The sequence below is a fragment of the Lucilia cuprina genome, chromosome 4 (genome assembly GCF_022045245.1).
Source record: "Lucilia cuprina isolate Lc7/37 chromosome 4, ASM2204524v1, whole genome shotgun sequence".
NCBI classification, from domain to species: Eukaryota; Metazoa; Arthropoda; class Insecta; order Diptera; family Calliphoridae; genus Lucilia; species Lucilia cuprina.
The window spans coordinates 69,621,983-69,642,135 of record NC_060952.1 but is presented as its reverse complement, the minus strand read 5'-3'; the positions used below and the strand labels follow the sequence as shown (position 1 = coordinate 69,642,135).

Below are 20,153 nucleotides of genomic sequence, written 5' to 3'. Positions count from 1 at the left end.
CCTTTTATGCCTGTATATGTACAAGAAATTTATTTGAAATAATACACATTTATTATATTTTGTTTCGTTATGTAATTCTTCATGAAAAATAAAACAAAAATAAATAAAATCCAATATTTTATGTTTATTATTTGAATTTAAACATACAAAACGTGTTGTTCAATAATACGAATTTTTCGGTACTATGAAAGGGCCTGACACTATATAATTCGTACTAGTGGACGTCCCCTGTAATAGAAGATCATGTGCCAAATTTCATTCAATTATCTCCAAAAATGCGACCTGGAGTTTGATTACAATGTTTAAAAACAAAAAACCGAGAACAGAATTCCCGTAAATGCAGCCGAATACAAAATATGAAAGATAATATTTTTACAATTTGTTTGAATTCATCGTGATACTTGAGTTTATAAGTGAATTATTGTCATTCAAGTCATTTTCTGAAGGGGACTTTGTATGGGGGCTAGGGTAAAATAAAGTCGATAACTACGTATATCGTACTAAGTTTTACAGATTTTTGTAGAGATACTACAATATTTAACATAATTATCAACTCCAAAGCTCTTTCCGGTGGGTAGGTTTGTATTGGGGCTAGTTGAAATAATTGACTCATTTCAACTATTTTAAAAGGCTTCGTCGTTGGGCCGAAACACGTATAATCCAAATTGCATTAAAATAGTGATACTGATCGATCGGTATTTTGATTTTTGTGTATGAGTGAAAGAGAAAGAAATATCAACCATTTCTTTCTCTCACACACAAAATCAAAAGTTTCTCAACAAAAATTTTCCAGTGTGAACCAGGTCAAACTTCAATATTACCTTGTTCCGTTGTATTTAAGCAATTTATGAATGAAAAACTAATTTTCTGAAAGAGGCTTTATATGGGAGCTAGGGGCAAATATGGACCAAGCCCGATAAAATTTTGTGAATATATTTATATTTACATAATATTTTATTGCCCTGAATTTTATCGCGATATTTGTGTTTATAAATTAATTTTGGACATTCAAGTAATTTTCTGTAAAGTCTTTGTATGGGAGCTAGGGTGAATTGGGGCCCTATCTTTATGAAATTTGGCATAAGAATGTATATTTAACATAATTCTGAAATAATGGACCGATAGCCATTTTTAATAGGCTTCGTCCTTGGGTCTTATAAAACGTGCGTGCGAAATTTCATCCAATTATCTTAATGGACTCAGAAAACGATTCTAAGCCGATTGGTATACTTTAAGGTGGGTATAGGACGAATATTTTTGTATGTTACAAACATCAGCACAAACCCAATATACCCTCCCCACTAAAGTAGTGTAGGGTATAAAAAGTTTCCTAGCGTGGACCGGCAAATAGTTGGCTATTTTAACAGAAGAGTTGCAAAATTAAAATACAATTTTAAGTAACCATGTTTTTAGAATTAATAAAAAAGGCATTTTTAGAGCAAAAATCGTTAAATTGACACTCTGCTATTTTAGAGGTATAAAATCGGCAAAATGCCGTTAAATCGGCAAATCTGGCAGGCCTAAGCACATTATTTCTATTTTCACGCACATTATGTAAAATATTTATCAAATTGAATTATCACATGAAGCATGTATGCGAATAATTCTGTTAAGACCACTTTTCCATAATCGCGTTTTTCAACAGTATAGGTTTATTCTGGTCTATCTTCATCTATTCCTGAAAAGATTAGTATGCAAATTTCTAAATTAAACCATCAATAACTTTATTAACTATTTTACCTATATGCAAATTATTAAATTAATAAATATAAAAGAAAATTGTGTTTGTAATATTCTTTCTATTAAAAAACATGAAAAAACTTATTTTCACAAATATTTCACCAAATAAAAAATTGTAAATATAAAAGCAGCTGGTGGAGGGTATTTAAGATTCGGCACGGCCGAATATAGCACTCTAACTTGTTTTTTTATAATCATCAATAGGTGAATAAAATTGAATTTTCTTAATTGCTAAACACTCCAACCATCACATTTCATATTAATCATGGCATCACATAAAAATTAAAGAACATTTCATGTAACAAATCCATAAATTTATTATACTACCAGATGTTTATTAGTACTTTTCTATTTATTTTTAATTAGCTTTTTTGTGATAAAAGCGTTTTAATTAATTTATTTTGGTTACCTTATTTCGCACTGTTAACAATATATTGTATGTATATGTGCTTACATACTTACCATTCAGTTCAGATTGTTTACCTATTGTTTAAAGAGTAGGTATTTATTTTATCATGTGAATGTCCAAGGAGATTATCAACTGACCATTTATGGACTTTTATTACAAATAGTCTATTGATTCTGAATTATAAAACTTTTTTCTAAGGTAAGGTAATTAAATTACAAAAAATGTTTAAAAAACCATTGATAACCATAACTTGTTCTATGCGTTTGTTTTTTGAGATAAAAGTGTCTTAAACGAAAAGTCTATTTTGCGGGTTATAGAGCGAGGTTAGTTTAATGGTATGTGTCGGCCATTATTTCACCATTGGAACAGACGAATTCAGACAATGTAGTGAGGTTAACAAAGCACTTTGTTTGACATTATATCGATAACATTTCTATATTTTAAGAAATTGCATCAGAATACAGAATTTTTAATCATCGAATGATGATAAAAAAACATGTATAAAAGGAAGACATTTGCTCCACGTAAATCTGCAGGGTTTTGTATTTTTATATTTGTATGTATTAATGTATTTTCAGTGGATTTGTAGGTAAACATTTAATACTTAATGAATTATACGTATACGTCATTAAATACAAATCTTCTTTTAAAGCGATTAAATTAACTATAATTAAAATTCCATGCATTGTTTTAAGATGTTGCAGAAGTAGTTAATTTCCATACACTTGTTAGAATTGCCTCAAAAAATAGATTAATGATCATTAAATTTAATGCCAAATTCTCAGCGTTATGACTAACAGGAGCGTGTAAAAAATTTACCCAAAAGATACACATTATCATCAAGATGTGAATAAGATAAAGCTTAAGCAGATGCTAATTATCTGCAGTTTATTTACACTATGTTTAACAATAATAAATGAACAAGACCAACCAACAAAAAACAAACAAACAATCCAATGAATGGTTGGGTGAATAATTGGTATTGTAGGTTGAGCAGGAGCAATAATGTGCGTATAGGTATGTAATTCATGGGTAAAAGATTATATCAGGTGCGTGGGAATACAGTGGCAAGACCAATGTTGTTATGCTTAACACATTTTATGGGCCATTTATTAAATGTAAATAAATTTACGAATGAACTAAATGTAAAATTACTTGTTTAAGGTATTTTTTAAAGTACAAAGGTTTAAAAGGACTATATTATTGAATACTCTCTCTATATAATATAACAGAAGCAAAAAAAGAATAGAAATATAAAGTTTTTATTTGATTTAATAACAATATATATTATATTTTACGCAATTTAATGAAGCAATATAAACCAAATTGTTAAAAAAGCAACATATTATGAGATTTTGTTTCAAAATCAATATTATATGGTTAAACACGGCAATAAAATTAATCAAATTTGTATCATTATGAGCAATATCTCGAAAACTATTATACCGATTTCAAATATTAGAGTTTGAAAATAATAGAGTTTGAAGCAATTTTTGGATAAGATAAAGATTTTTGTATTCATAATTTTTCTTTTTTCAAGATAGAGAAATTTAAAAATTGCTAAAAAATTACCAAAAAATATTTTTTTCTTTTGAAATTTATATCACTGGTGCGGGATAGTTTTCTGGATATTTTGCCATCAAAATCTCATTTTCATGAAAATGACAGATAGAGACTTTTGAATATAGTTCCTCGATATGTATTTAATTACAATATTTATATGAAGAAGCATATGTATATATTATTAAAGGCGGTTTTAATTACAATACTTTGTATTAATATCAGAGTTTCATTGTCTTTAATACAAAATAAAATTTGTTGTCAAAATCCTATTTTTTTGGTTTATTTTCAATTTCAAATTAATTATGAAGAAAATTATGATGAAAAATAAAAGAAAATCAATTTACAAATTAAAATCCGAAAGAAAACTACTAATAAATTGTGTATTTTGTAAAGAAAAAGATTTTAAAAATTTGTTAAATTACATAAATAAATACATTTCAAACTACAAAATGTTTTAGTTTTTCAGACTACAATACATTTTCAAATAATATTTTGTATAAATACAAAATCAGATAATGTAAACTACCTTTAAAGAAATTTTTCGACTTAATAACTATATTTTCAAACTTTAAACATTTTGTTAAAAGGGTTTAACAAAATATTTTGTTGTTATTGTCATTATTCCCAAAACGGATGTTCGTTTTCCAATATTTTTTGAGCTATATCAATTTTATTCGTTGTCCCTTCTAATGACATTAACACTTATCTTTCCTTTGGAAAAAATCATAAAAACATGAAAAAAGACCATTTCATACTTTAACAGCAATCTACATGATGTAAAGTCTTCAATTCTTGGATTGATTTTAAATGGATCTTATTTTGTTATATATGTATATCAAAAATTAAAAAAAAAAAATTAAATATGTGGTAATGCCCAGTAGTTATTTCATACATTACTTGGTAATGAGTGTTCATTATCATCCGCATTTTTTCATTTAGTTGAATAGGTTATTACTGGTAAAGAAAAGTAAGATTCGACTCAGTCTAATATAGCACACTAACTTTATAAATTTTTTAAATCAAAACTACTTGCTCGAAGTCCTAAAGATTTCTTGGAAGAACATCATAATCACACATAAATGCTGTCTCATGGTATAACCATTTGAAGATGAATAATACGGCGATGTGCTCCCAAATATGGCCAAGTTCTTTAAATAGATGTGACTCAAATTGTCGGTATTAAACTTTTTATATTATCTGATCTATTTTGATCTAACTGAAACATTCCATAAGCAAATATTTCGTTGAAACTTCTTGAAGTGAACCTTCACATTTTTCTAAATAAGTACTCATAATCCGATTTATAATTTGCAACAAATTAAGCAAATTAGAACTACCCTAATGTATGTAAATATGTACATCTAAAGAATATAAAAATCCAATTTAACAATTAGGATTTTTGCTTTATACAGCTCCTGTCTCATTCTTTTAAATAATTGTATACGCTACTGTATCTTTGTTGTCGAAATCTTATGGTTATTTGTTTGTAGAAAAATAACAAGAAAATAAAAAGTAATGAAGTTTAAGTATTAAACAAAGCCATTAAATTACTACACAAAATACTCAACCAAGGTTATGTTGAAAATTAAAAGGATTTTGCACCAAATACGAGTGTATTGTATTTTACTTGGTAGCATTGAACGCAATAATAGAACTAAATACGTTTTTCTGTTGAAACTAATGATTTAGCACTTTAAATTGACTCCATTTTTAAAAGTAATTTAAAAGTACTCTTCATCAAAAACTAAACCACTTAATTCTTATAACCAAAATTTTACACAATTTAGAACAATTTTCGATATAAAGCGAATATAGAAATATAAATTAATCTTAGAGATTTTGTTTTTTTCATACTTTCAAATAATATAGAACTATTTCGCAATTCACAACTGTAATGACTTTGTTATTTTTTATTAAATAAAGCAATAACAAAAAATAACAAGAACATTGAAAAAATATTTGGTAATTTTGAACAAACAAACAATAATATTGGCAATATGTATTGGGTATTGACAGGACTATTAAATAAATTAAAAGTAAATAGACAATCATATACATTTACGATTATCAACCATACTTCCGATCATTTTCGATAACTAAATAAGCAATGAACTGAACTCAATAAAAGGAAACCGAAATAACATTTTGTTCATAATATACCATATATGTACATATGTATGTGTTCCATATATAGGCACAATGTCAAAGAAACTAAATAAAGTAATATCTTTTAGTGGAAAGTCCCCCAAGCAAGAAATACAAATAATATTTTATATAGTTTTAGATGCAGTTTGTTCTGATTTATTATCACACTGTAAGACAGTAGTAGGGGGCATTAGAAAAATGCTAAATAAAAAGACAAATTAATAATGTCAAATCGATGATTTTCGACTAACAAAAAATTGTTCTTAAGTTACGCCCTCAAAATACATCAAATCCGAAGAAATACACCTAGGCTTCTATCGGGCCTGTTGTGCGCTCCTTTACAAGGTGGAAATCGAACCCACCACCTCCGGTTTACCAGAGGCCACTATTTTGTGTTTAACCTATCGGAGGCCACTATTTTGTGTTTAATGTTGTCAATTCGTGAGCTAGACAGTATGATGTATAGTATATCATATGCAGTATAGTATTAATGTAACGCACAATAATATTGGTCCTATACCAATCGGCTCAGAATCATTTTCTGAGTCGATTTAGCTATGCGTGTCCATGTAAACCTTATAATCAAACTACAGGTAGCAATTTTGAAATGAAATTCGGTACATGATATTCTATTGTTCCATGGACGAAGCCTATTGAAAAAATCTCTTTGCTAAATTGTATGGAGTTTGGTCCATAATTGACCCTACCCCCGATATAAGGTTCCGTTCAGAAAATTACTTTTAAGTTCATTAATGCCTTAAAAATACGAGTATGGAAATTCGACAAAATAAATTTCATAAGAACAAAAATCTATCTACTGAATTTTATGAGGATAGGACCATAACTGACCTTACCCTCATATAAGATCCTTTCCAGAAAATTGCACATTACTCGCTTAAAAATACGACTATAGCGATGAAATGCGACATACTCGTTTTCCAAAATTGTATAAGAATCGGTTAATAATTGAGGGGAACATTTCTTTTACGGCATAATATAACAGTCCAACTTACTCGCTTAAAAATACGAGTATAGCGATGAAATGCGACATACTCGTTTTCCAAAATTGTATAAGAATCGGTTAATAATTGAGGGGAACATTTCTTTTACGGCATAATATAACAGTCCAACTTGTTTTGTAAAAAATCTTATGAAATTGTTTTTGATTTTGTGATTCCTTGAAACGTGGAAGAGATTAATGAAAAAAATTAAGTAATGTTTATCCTTTTATAAAGCGCAATTACGCCTAAAGGTGGGACATGAAATTTAGTTAGAAACTTCGATAAATGTTTTTAGGATCAGCCTAAGTTAAAGTTTAAGTTTTTTTCAGTATTTGTGTGTGCGTACGTAAGTCTATTTAAATTATTTTTTATTTGTGCGGCTGAATGTAAACTTTTGTAAGTGTATTTCTTTTTTAAGCTTTTACTTGTTTACTTACTTACCCAATTTCTCGCCACAGAAAACATCAACCCAGAATTGCGCGAAAATCAAAACCAGCAAACATCCATATACTACCGACAATTGCCTCAAGATAAGAGGAGGCTGAGGAAAAAACATTGTGAACAGAAAAGGAATTTACGGGTGAAGGAACTCCGTTGTGTATCGTTGTTTAAAGTATAAAAGGATTTAATTTGTTATTTTTTTCTTCACTTTTTACTCCTTATTTTTTGTCGATTTTATATTTAAGGAATTCGAGGCAACACTAGAAAGAATTATTTTGATGAAAAATAAGTATTTAGATGTTTTTCACAACACTGACTTAGACTTTGAATGGCAATAAATAGAATATGTGTAACGAATTCTTTGATTTTTTGTAAAGTTTTTCTCCTTTTTACTGTATTCACTTTTTTAGGATTTGTTTTATTTTTGAAAAATTCAGATCCATCAGATTATTTTGATTCGGTGTTATTGTTCTATTTAAAATACTATATAAAAAGTTTCACTGCTGTCACAAATCACAAATTCAAGTAGACTGCTGTACATTTGATGAGGCCCTTTTTTGTAGTTTATATTGCTGCTTGGATTGTTTTTTCTGTTGTTGTCTCTTTCGTGCTGTTGTGTTTATATCCTTGAAATTGATTTCTTTTTTTAAAGGCATCTTGCGTTGTTTTTATTTTTTGTTTTAATTTAATTTTATCCTCATTTTTGTCGTTTATTTGTTTTTTGTTTCTCTTTTTGTTTAAAAATTATTTATTATGTTGCCTTAACACTTTTTTAAGGAATCTTGTGTAATTTCATCCTTTTTGTTTGGTAACATTTTTCAAATACCTTTTAATTAAAATTAAAAACACAAAAAATAATATTCGCTTGAAATATCACACCATCAATTTAAACGAGTAATAAATATCAAGTTATTTTTTATTTTTTCGTGGAGTTTTATAATGTTTTAATTAACTCTATTTTTGTTTATTTATATATTTTGTTTTTATTTTTCTTTTCCGCGGTCGGCAAGCTCATCAGTTTTCCTGAAATAAGGTTAAAATAAACTGTAAAACTTGGTTAATTTGTAAACACTCATTTAATTTTTACTAATTGTGTTTTTTTAATTCGCAATACAAAATATCAGTAAATATCATATGTAGGTGCACTTTTCAGTACCACTGAAATTTCAATAAAAATATATGTTGAATGATTACTGCCTAGTATTCATTAATGTTTTACTAATTATGTTCCAAAAAAATGTTTCAGCATTCACCGGCAATAAAAATAATATTTCAGTATCAGTAAAGATTTACCAAATTCTGGCATTTTTTCAGTAATCATTAATTTTTACTGAATTCTTAATGTATGAAATTTATAACATAAGTCAACACGCAGAGTTTAAACGAGAAATATACATACATACTATTTTGAATTTCCTACATACATCTGCAGGAAAACTTACATTAAAACAAGTAAGAGTGCTATATTCGGCTGTGCCGAATCTTATATACCCTTCACCATAGTGTATTTTAAATATCTTTTATAAATTTTAAATTTTTTCCCGACTACATTATTATTACATCAAAAGCTAAACAAAAAGAACAACAACAACAACGCTAAACGAAATAAAACAACATACACAAGGCATCTAAACCAACAGACATCTAAACATACATAACGAAAAACACAGAAAAATAACAACGCAATGACGCCAACAGCATCCAAACCAAGGGTGTCCAAGCCCTATGCTATGTCGTCATAGCAGTAAATTATCTCTTATAGTTTAGGAGATATTCGCATTTGAAAATTAAAATTTTAAAATTTTTACCGTCCTTACTTTAGTTTTTTGATAATAGATACAACCAAGAGTAAGACAACAACACTTTCGTAAAGTGACGAGACGTAGATTTTGTTTTGTTTATCATAAAAAAATTGTTTTAAAAAGCACTTGGAAAAAATTTGTGTTAGTTTTAAATTTTAAACTTATATTATTCGCATAAAAATTATTGTATAATAACTTACAATCTACTCTCATATAATTGAAAGCATGTCTAATAGAATTATTGAAGATTCGGATCTCGCCGATATCTGGGGTCCTCTAAAAACTGATTTCAACAGACAGACAGACGGACATGGCCTAATCGACTCCGCTATATATATAAGGATCCAGAAAAATATATACTTTATAGGGTCGGAAAATTATATTATAGAAATTACAAACTTATAAATACCCTTCTCACGAAGGTGAAGGGTATAAAAACAAAACAAAACAACTTACTCAACAACTTATTTTTCAGCAAATATACTTCATTAACTCCCTATTTGTAAACGAGCGTAGAAGTACTTGCCTTCAGTGACATCACCATGTTAAAATAATGAGTGAAAATGCTATTGAAGAAGTTGTGAAAGAGGAGTTTTATTAGCATTCTAACTCATAAGTTTTTAAATGTAAGTTTTTCCTGGGTTTGAATATGTATACAAACATTACGCATATATTCATATGTATATATGTTAGTATATTATTTATGTTCTGTTTTATTTATCTATGCGTAATGTTTGTATACATATTCAAACCCAGGAAAAACTTACATTTAAAACTTATGAGTTAGAATGCTAATAAAACCTCCTTTCTCAACTTCTTCAATATCATTTTCACTCATTATTTTAACATATGTATGTACATTTACATAATTCTACTGAAACTATTAATTTTTCTCTTTGTAATGTATTTGACACAGAAAACTTTATTAATCTTATAAGATGATGTCATGATAATAGAAAATAGATAAAAAAAAATAGAGCTGTACATTATTATCCTTTCGTGCATGTCAATATGAAAATATTCATTGCGCCAAAAGGCGAACAAGTTTTGTCAATAAAATAATATAAAAAACAACAACAAGCTTTAAATAATAAAAACCCTTAAAATGTAAATAAACTATTCAGCAGCTGTTTACCACATTAAACTATATGTATGATTACTAGGGAGGCCCAGTTGGAATGGAGGGAAAATGTTGTGTTGATTTTCCAAAAAAAATTAATTAATAATTTTTAATACAGATAATTCAGAAAAATAATGTAAAACAATATTTAAACTATTGTATGAAAAACATTAAAAATCTGAGTAATTTTCAAACAAAATTTTAAAAATGTTTTCTTTTCATCTTTCTAAATTCGGGCAATATTTATAATATCAGATTAGGCATTTTACCAAAATTTTAAATTTCTGAATTATTTTTGTTGACGACATGATTTTTTCTTTAACTAACCTATACATACCTGTCGATAACTTAAAGATCAACTGTTTCAAAACAATAATTGTACAGACAGACCATAGTATACGGTGAAGGCGAAGTCCGAATCTGACGTTACTATTTATTCTAATTGTTTAAATAACTTTTTTTATTACATTATTTTTAAAAATAAAAATATTTTTTTTGTGTTTTAAAAAAAGGTGTTTTTAAAATAGCATGATTTCATTATTTATAATAGTCTCGCTATCTCAAATTTCAAACTTTAAAATGATCTAATTATACGATCCGCAAAGATAAATAAATTTTTAAATTTCATCCTTTCTCTAGTAATAATGAAGAAATTTTGAAATAAGTGTTAGCTTAATAATCTCTCCGAAAACTAAAAATATGTCTTAAAAATGTTATGTACAATTATTGTGACTAACCTCAATTTTCCATTTAATTCCTTAATAGAATTTTGAGGTATGTTAATTTGTGGTATGTTTTCTTTGTATTTAGCAAGTATGTATGTTAAAATACATATATACATACATATTCCCTTAACCATAGCTATGAATAGTTTTTGTTTATAGTTCTGTGGTAGTTATTTAAATAACAATAAATAACAATAGAGCGACTGTGCCGCAACAATTGAGGTCTCAACTTTCATTTGAAACATTACTTTATCTATGATTCATTCATTGGGAAGTCCTTTAAGTGCAGTTTGTTGTTCGTTGAAAACGTTATGATGCATGCAGTTGATTGCTGTAAGTTGTTATACTGACCCAAAATTATGATGACTATCTTTTACTTGTCATGGCAATAATATATTGAAATAATGTCACTACGGTGACCCTCAGCAATAGCAATTTTAAAATATATCATTGATTAACGGATTTATATAGCTTTGTTGTACATATTTAAAACATTGTAAAACTTTCTCAGACAAATAGATCACAGTCCAGTATTTTCGCAAAATATATTTAATTTCATATAAACATCAGCACAAACGCATACGCAATGCCCTCCTTACTCTGATGGTGTAGGGTATAATCGTTGGTGGTATATGTTAACATACTAAAGTATACATATTTTCTTTCAATATCATATTGTTGTGTGTGTTTTTGGGTAATCAAATCTATTTCCATAATTTAACTAAGCTCAATCTATTTATAGTGATTGTAAAATCATTTTTTGTGTTACGCTTTCGTTTCAATTTCTAATTTAGTAAATTTTCTGCCCTGGTAAGTTTTTATTGTTTTTCATTTAAGTAGTGGCTTTTATTCTTGGCATCCCCTTTGGATTTATAAAACCAAATAATAATTTCCTCAACTTTTTTGTGAAAATTTTCACAAGTAAATCCCTGATCATCCCTCACATTAATGTTGGTTAGTTAGAAAATGTGTGTGTTTTTATTTTAAAAGTTTTAGTTTTTATTTATGCTAATTTTTTTTCTTGATAAAAAAAAACTAATATTTACTAGATGTGGAAATCTCAAACAAAATTAAACTTAATCGCATTTGAAAGTGATTTGTGTTGACCTCTATTTGCTAACAGTGGGTGGGAGATATCTATTGTTTTAAATAAAATTTATTTGGGTCAAAAACCTTTTAAAGTCATGCAAGGATTTTAATATCCGTTTATATATTTTTCTTGTATGTGTACTATCTATTTTAGCTATTTATGAATTTTTAAAATCTTCACTTGTTTTCGGTAGCAAAAGGATAATGGTACGTGACAAATACTTTGGGCTAAACTAACTTCATAATGATAATCATTTAAGATAAAAAAGGGATTTTACTCGTAAATTTTTGTCTTATATTTATTGTATTTTATTGCCAAACAATTAATCGATTCTGTGAAATATTTCCATAACATTTATGGTAATATCCTTTTCAACTGTCACTCAATCCCCAGAAAGCGGTTCAAAATTAATTTATTTACATTTGTCTACTTTTAATACGAAAATTAAAAATAAATTAAATGTTTTCATAATGTTGCCTTTTTATAAAAAAAAAGAAAAAACGGAAAGGAAAATCCAATATAAATGAATTTAATACATATATACATATTAGGGTGTTCCAGTTTGTATGTAGAAGAAATTAAATTAAAATGCCTTTTATAAAATATATGAAGAAAGGAGAGAAAATTTCAATATAAATAAATTGTTCCCACGGAAAATTATAATAACTTTTTATAATTTGTTCCAACTCTCCAAATATCAACGTCAGAATGAAATGTTTGTCGCGTAATAATTGTGTAGTGAGTAGAACAAACCGAAGTCCTTGGATCGAAATCTCGCTGGCTCTTTTTATTATTAAAAATAAAACAATTAACTCAACAACTTCTTTGTAAGCGAAATTGAAAGTACTTCTTTGAATTGCTATTTGTAAGCGAGCGTAGAAGTACTTAACTCAAATGCCATCATCGTGTTAAAATAACGAGATAAAATGCGAATGAAGAATTAATGAAAACTGATTTTATTAGCACTTTAACTTTTCGCGACATTTTTTTAATAGATCAAAAGCTGCTTAATGTATTTCAAATATGACTTATGAACTTATTTTGACAGGATTTGAATGCACTAAAAATGTATATGAGCAAAAGTGAAAAAAATCCCTTAAAAGTAATTTCTTATCAAACAAAGGTTCTTTCGACATCATTAAAACTCAACCTGATAAGTATAGAGTGCTAAGGTTTGAAGTACAAATTTAAAGTATGATCATCTAAAGGGTTAATGATAGAATTTCTGTTTTTGCACATTTTATATTTGCAAAAAGATTAAGTTTTTTTAACTTGCATCTTTGGATAGTACTTAATGTACCTTTGGAGTATTATAAAAGTATAATGTTAAGCTCACATTGATTATTAACGAATAATTTTCTATCAGTTCTACAGTTACTGCTCTGTAAAAAATGCATATTTTGAAAATTTTATTACAGCCTTGTGATCACTGATACAAAAACCGGACTTTATACACTGGAGTCGGGATGGAAGGCCTGATCACTATACGCAGAAAGTTCACTTTAAAGAGATCATAAAAAGTTAATAAACAACGTAATTTTGGTGTTATTACACTTTTTTGAAGAGTAATGATATTGAAAATGTTTTTTTATTAATTTTTAGAAATGAACTTTTAAAATTTAGATTTTTCATTTTAAAATACAGGAAATATTATTTGGAACTAAGACTTTATTCCTTCGAAATTAGAATCGAAAATTATCCCAGCAGTTCGACGGGACAGTCCCGAACTGACCACTTAACCTACCACTTGTGGTGGCCACTAGCCACCTGACTACCCAGGTGACCAACCATTTTAACATGGGCTTGTCCTACGAGGAAGTCAATCGTCAGTCTACACCCTACAAAGAGGCAGTAAAGAGACGATTGCCTCCGCTCTCGCTTACAAAGTGGACACTAAAGTGACGACTGTCTTTATTCTCGTTTACTAAGAGTTTATTTGTGATGAAAGACCAAAAACATACGAATTGGAGTCAGCCAGGTGGTAAGATATTAATGGAACTAAAATTTAAAAATTTCAAGTGTCTACTCTCTATAATACTATGGGACAATAATGTGGGTCAATCGTCACATTATTGTCCCATAGTATTATAGAGAGTAGACACTTGAAAGATATAAATTTGAGTAAATCAGATGGTGGCATATTAGTAGAAAGTAATAATCATTTCTCCAAAAGATGTAAAATACCTACTTTCGGAAATACAAAAAAAAAACTACTTTCAAGAGTATAATCTTTAGGTTACTTGAGGACAGTAAAGAGACGACTGTCTCCGCTCCCGTTTACAAAGAGAACACTAAAGTGACGACTGTCTTCATTCTCGATTACAAAGGGTACATTCGTGACGAATGACCCAAAACATACGTATTACGATCATCCAGGTGGTTAACTATTAGTGGAAATTACTGTCTTTTTCATATGCATTGACTTATTGTCGAACTGCTGGGATATGTTTTATTCGAAATTCAAAAAAGCAAAACTAGAATTTGAGATTTTTGATTTCAATATTGAAAGACACAAAATTCGGAAAAACAATATGTAATGAGAAAATGATTATACGAGTTTCATATTAAAACTTTAATTTTCAACTTTTTTTCAGAATTTCCAACGAAGAAATCTCATTTATATTTGATTATTCTAAACATCAAACTCAATTGTCTGAAGTCGAAAATTTTAATTGGATTTCTATTAATAAATATGCATCTCTGAATTCTAAATGCATAATCTCAATTTTAATTTAACTTCTCTGAATTTAAAAGATCAGTAAATTTCATAATTCAAATTTGATATGCTTTCTTTTAACAATATTGACTACATTAACGTTTTAATATATCCACTTCGCAGGATCAGAATATATGAAACATCTTTACGTCATATGATTTGATGACCGTATATAACACATTCACTTGGTTTATTTTCCTTCGAAAATATAAAGTATGGTAGTAGTGTATTTGAACATTTACTAGTTGCATGTGATTAAAATCATATTTTTTGAAAATCGAAAAAGGTTCAATTAACCAAATTAAAAATGTATCTTCCAAATTCTTCACCACCCAGAACATGACTATCTCTCTGCTGCATAGTATTATTTATAACATAGTTATAATATATATAACTACTCCAATTTATAAATTAATACTTTTTATTTGCAATGGAAATAAAACATATACAGCTGTGGTCAGCTAAGTGGAAATCCTCTCTTTATATTACAGACTGGCGTCATTGGTACAATATTATCAAAATATATCGCTAGATTTTCAGTTCCAAACACTTGTATTTTATAAATTGATGTTGTTATAATAAAATTGAATGCATTTTGTTTTGGAAAATAAAAGTATATATAAGAATAAAAATAATAAACCATTTTCACAATAAGATCTATAATGATCTAAATTCACCTTACGAAATTTATAATAAAGTTAGAAAGAGTCTTACGAGAATCTTTACACCAAAAATATCGCGCTTTGAAAAAATCGTGCAAATAAAATATCAAATACATCAAATAGCAAAAAACGTAATTTAATGGAAGTTCTTCAATTTCAAGTTATATACTTTGTTGCAACTCTGTCAAAGTATAAGGTGAATTATGTGGTGTTAAGTGCGAGTACTTCGATTATAAAAATTTGTTAAAGCTTCACAAATTTGCAAACAAGTACCGAGTTATTATAACATTTGATGGCAGTTCTAAAAGATATTGCAGTTTAATTGTTTAACATTTGTCCACTATTTTATTTAATTTAAATCCATTAAACTTTTAAATTTGCCTATATTACGAAAAGTTCATGATCAGTTAAATTTGATCTTATTTTGTATGCTATAAACTTTACAAATTTTAAAAGTCGAAGATTTTACTTCTAACACTCTGTCTTAATATTGTGATAACAAACAAAAAAAAAAATACTTTTACTATGGCTTGATCGTCAATAATTTATTGCACATTTCATTAAAGTCGGACCTGTAATTAATCATATTAATTGAAATCTATTCCAATGTGTACCTTTTTCTGTTTGATAAATTTTTAACACGATTTTTTATAAAGAACATGCTTTAAATTACGATTTGTATTACAACTCCTAAACCAATCGAAAGAATGTAAAAGAGAGTTTAGGTGTCCTCATACCATAATTTAATTTAGGCTGTCTGACCTATTTGACATTGAACTACATACCATGCAGATTTACTAATTAGCATTTTGGAAGTAAAATACTTTATTTACATGATTTTAAAGACAATTAGGGGATTCTCACAGTCGTCATAAAGTTATATATCATAAAATAATAACACGAAAAAATATGACTGCATTTTTTTCTTTCTAATTAATTTTAAACTTATAAAACTTTGCACAAATTTGTGTCAATTTGTGCAAAGTTTGTGTACATAAACATATTATATATGTTCAATTGCGGCAACTTCTAAATAGTATCATCGGCTCGATTAAGAGTTTTTACCTTTCGACTTTGATTTACACTGTTTAGTTATGACAAAACTATAAACATATAATAGAAGGTGTTATTATTTTAAGACTTTTTTCTCTGAAGCACAACAACAACTTTTTTAAACTATCATAAAACTTTAGTATTTTATGACAATACGACTTGAAAGCACACCGTGTGAATACCCCAAATATATTTAGTTTTAATATAAAATCAAAATTTAGGTTGTACTTATGGTAATTTCAGGGTAATGGGCAATTATGTGTATATACTTTTAAGAAATTTTAACATATTTTTAAATTTTCAAATCGCGGTATTTTTACATTAGGACGAGTTTGGTACAAAGTACTGTTAAATATAAACATTAATTCCACCAATAGATTTTAATAGCATCGACCAAATTTTTGACATTGCCCGATACAACCGGACCTTTCGATTTGGATCTTTTATCTCAAAGATACTTCTGATAATGTGCTTATGTTTGTAACACTCAAAATTAAAAATAATAGAAAAATATTTTAAAATAGATAATAATACCAGTTAAAAAAAAATCACATTTTAATTTATTCCATTCTTAAAGAATGTTTAACACACTATGTTATTAAAAAAAACTGTAAAAATATTCGATAAAAAATTAAAAATCCTATATAAGCGATATATTACTGAAAGGAATCCTTCATTTAATTATGTAGAGTATTTTTATTTATAAGCAATCAATAAAAATTAATTTCAATTTGAGATTAATTTAGAATTGTAATAACTTATGCATAAACATTTACAACGCGAACCATTAATACTGTGTAATAATTCATTAGTTTTCATTTTTAATTCACACAAATGAAAAAAATCAATTTGAATCAGAAGAGTATCGTTGTGATTAAACAATTTATTAAAGTATTCCACGGCACATTATTTATTAATAGATATAAAAGAATATTGATTTTATTGTTAATGAATTCACATTAAATGGATGTTTTAATTAATCCCATTAATTTTAGTTTTTTATGTGAAATGATAACCATATGTATATTTACTTTTTCATTTTTAAATACATTTGATTTCATTATTTTATTAACTCTGCACATTGACATACATTGTTTAATATATTTTTAAAAATATGAAAAAATATTTTTTAACAATTCGTTAAGATGTTGGATTTATTTTAATTAATTACATTAAAATTCATTTAATTTAAAAATAAACTTTTAATTATTATACACTTAATCCACATGCTTAATTAAAATTATTATTTTCACAATTCTCTGCTTGGAATCTAGTATGCAATGATATGTATTTTAATTTTATATTAATTAATTTTGATTTTTTTGTAATATCTTCATATTGGCAATTTTTATAATAATTTGTATTTTTTACATTTATAATTTTACTGCCAGGGTTTTTTTTGTAATAAATTGACTTTATTATTTTTTAATTGTTATACATAATCTATGATATAGTATTTATAGAAAATTAGTATTTTTTATTATTTTCTTTTTTTATTTTCTGTGCCTTTTTTGTGAAAAAATATAATTGCAAAAATTTACAAGCATACACACACACACAATAGCCAATTATTAAATATTCCTCTGCTCGGCCTATTTCTTAAGCAAACACAATAATAAGTTTTTTTGTATTTTTTGATTAAATATATTTTATTAATATTTATAAATATACTACACAATTTATGTAGTAATAAATGAAGGAAGAGATTGAGCAAACAACCAACCGGAAGCGGATGTAATAAATGCAACAGTAGAAACGCAAAATAAACAAAATATAATAATACACTTAACCTTTTTTCAATTAACTTTATTACATTTTTGTTTAATTTTAATATTTAATTTATTTATTATGTTGACGCTTTAAATTGGCGGCAATACTTAGAAACATTCACATTTGTACACATGTATCCATATAAATGTGTGTACTGATAATATACACTATGAAAAACATCTGCAATACACTTATTCTATCACTGGTGTGAGAAGCAGGTGCTAGAACACACTAAATTGGAATAATTTATTTAAAGGACATGGTCAAAACCAAATGTGCAGTGTTTGAAATGTGGGTTTATTTAATTTCACTTCTTTCATTTTTGCGATTATTAATACAAAAGTTTAACTGACACAGTAACGATACGTCGACGATTATTACGACATTTAAGACGACGAATTGTTTGTTTTTATAAATTTTCGTTTTGCTTTCATGTGTTGAAGCGAGCGCACAGTAATAAATCGCTGGTAGGAAACGGACATTACTTACTACTGCACCGACTAGCGTTGAACTGACAAACGTTACAATTTTAATAAGGACACGCACGCACATTATTTGCTTATCCTTACGGCAAGGATGCTAGTAGTAGTTGCAAAGTACAAAATACACATATAAGAGCAAATGTTAAACATACGAATTTTAAGAGCATAAACAACAGAAAAAGCTTTTCTATGCCTACACACTCTCTCAGCAGTTATAGAGTTGGACTCCTTGCTCTGCTAGTGTGTGAGCAGTATAGATAGCTGCACGTCCTGATTATGTTGTAGCTTAACAGTAGAAATAGAATTATGCTTTAGAGGTTTTGTTGGAATTTTGGATGCCAAAATAAAATGTTATTTTACATTTGCCATCATTTTACCATAAATGCACCCAAGTGTGTCCTTTTGACCAAATAAATGTTTATACTTTTTCATTCTGTTTGAAGTCTGTTTATTTTTTGTGCAAATTCATTTTATTTAATTTTATTATTTCTGTTTTAGGGTTCTCTCTTTCTCAGCAAGCATAAAGCTTATCCTGGGAGTATTATAAAATTTGAATATTTTATTCATTTACTAGACCACATTATTATTTTCATAACATTTTAAAGTTGTTAAGTATTTGTTAAATTGTTAATGTTTGGCGCATTATTTTAACAAAATCACTTGAATAGAAATGTACAATTATAAATTGACTTCTTACATACCTTCCAAGTTAAATGAACGTATTTCAATATAAAGTACAAGGAATATGTATAAAGAAATAGCTTTACACTCCATTCTTAGAATATGTTCAACCAATTTACATTTTAACTTAATGTAATTAGAACCGATAACGTAAACCTGGTAAATATGTGTCAAATATACAACAGAAACTGTAACAAGAACAACATCTACACAAAGAAATATATATTATACATACATGTATACAAAAAATAGGTGTGATTTTTTTAATGTTTGTTGTAAAACTTTAATTACTTTAATAAATAAAACATTAAATTTTAAAACAAGGAAGAATGTATAGTCGGGCCTAGCCAATCATATGATACCATACACCAATGAATTGTATGTAAAAATGTTGATTATTTTAATAATAAAGTTATTAAGTTGTTTCTTGTCCTAAATCCTACTTGTGTTTATTGAGTATTAAATCACTTTCTAAAGGGGGCTTCGTATGGGGGCTAGGATCAAATGAAGCCCGATCATTACGAAATCACCAGTAACATTCGATTCAGAAAATGATTCTGAGTCGGTTGGATGTAATTTTCCTTTATTAAAGAAGAAAATTAGGAAATTTAATTCCGATCGGAATGGAATTCTGTGACAGGCCTGCACAGAAAAAAATAAAAATGAATTTCAATTATGAAATTGCTCATATTAATTAAAAAAAGTTTTGATTTTTCTCTAATCATCAAAATGATACTATTGATTAACTGAAAA

At 27.4% G+C, this 20,153-nt stretch overlaps 1 protein-coding gene across 3 annotated transcripts in view; it reads right to left on the bottom strand.

Annotated features, from left to right (window-relative positions):
- LOC111680407 overlaps window positions 1–20,153 on the bottom strand; it is a 170,867-nt gene that overhangs the window by 140,591 nt on the left and 10,123 nt on the right. The window contains exons 1-2 of one of the 3 annotated variants that reach the window (XM_046949923.1): window positions 18,258–18,737; window positions 7,300–8,322 (exon numbers count right to left, since the gene is read on the bottom strand). In XM_046949923.1, coding sequence (XP_046805879.1) covers window positions 7,300–7,414 — 115 coding nt within the window. In that variant the 5' untranslated portion in view covers window positions 7,415–8,322; window positions 18,258–18,737. Of the gene's footprint in view, window positions 1–7,299; window positions 8,323–18,257; window positions 18,738–20,153 lie in introns of those variants that run through there. The other 2 variants (XM_046949924.1, XM_046949925.1) reach the window with 2 other exon arrangements.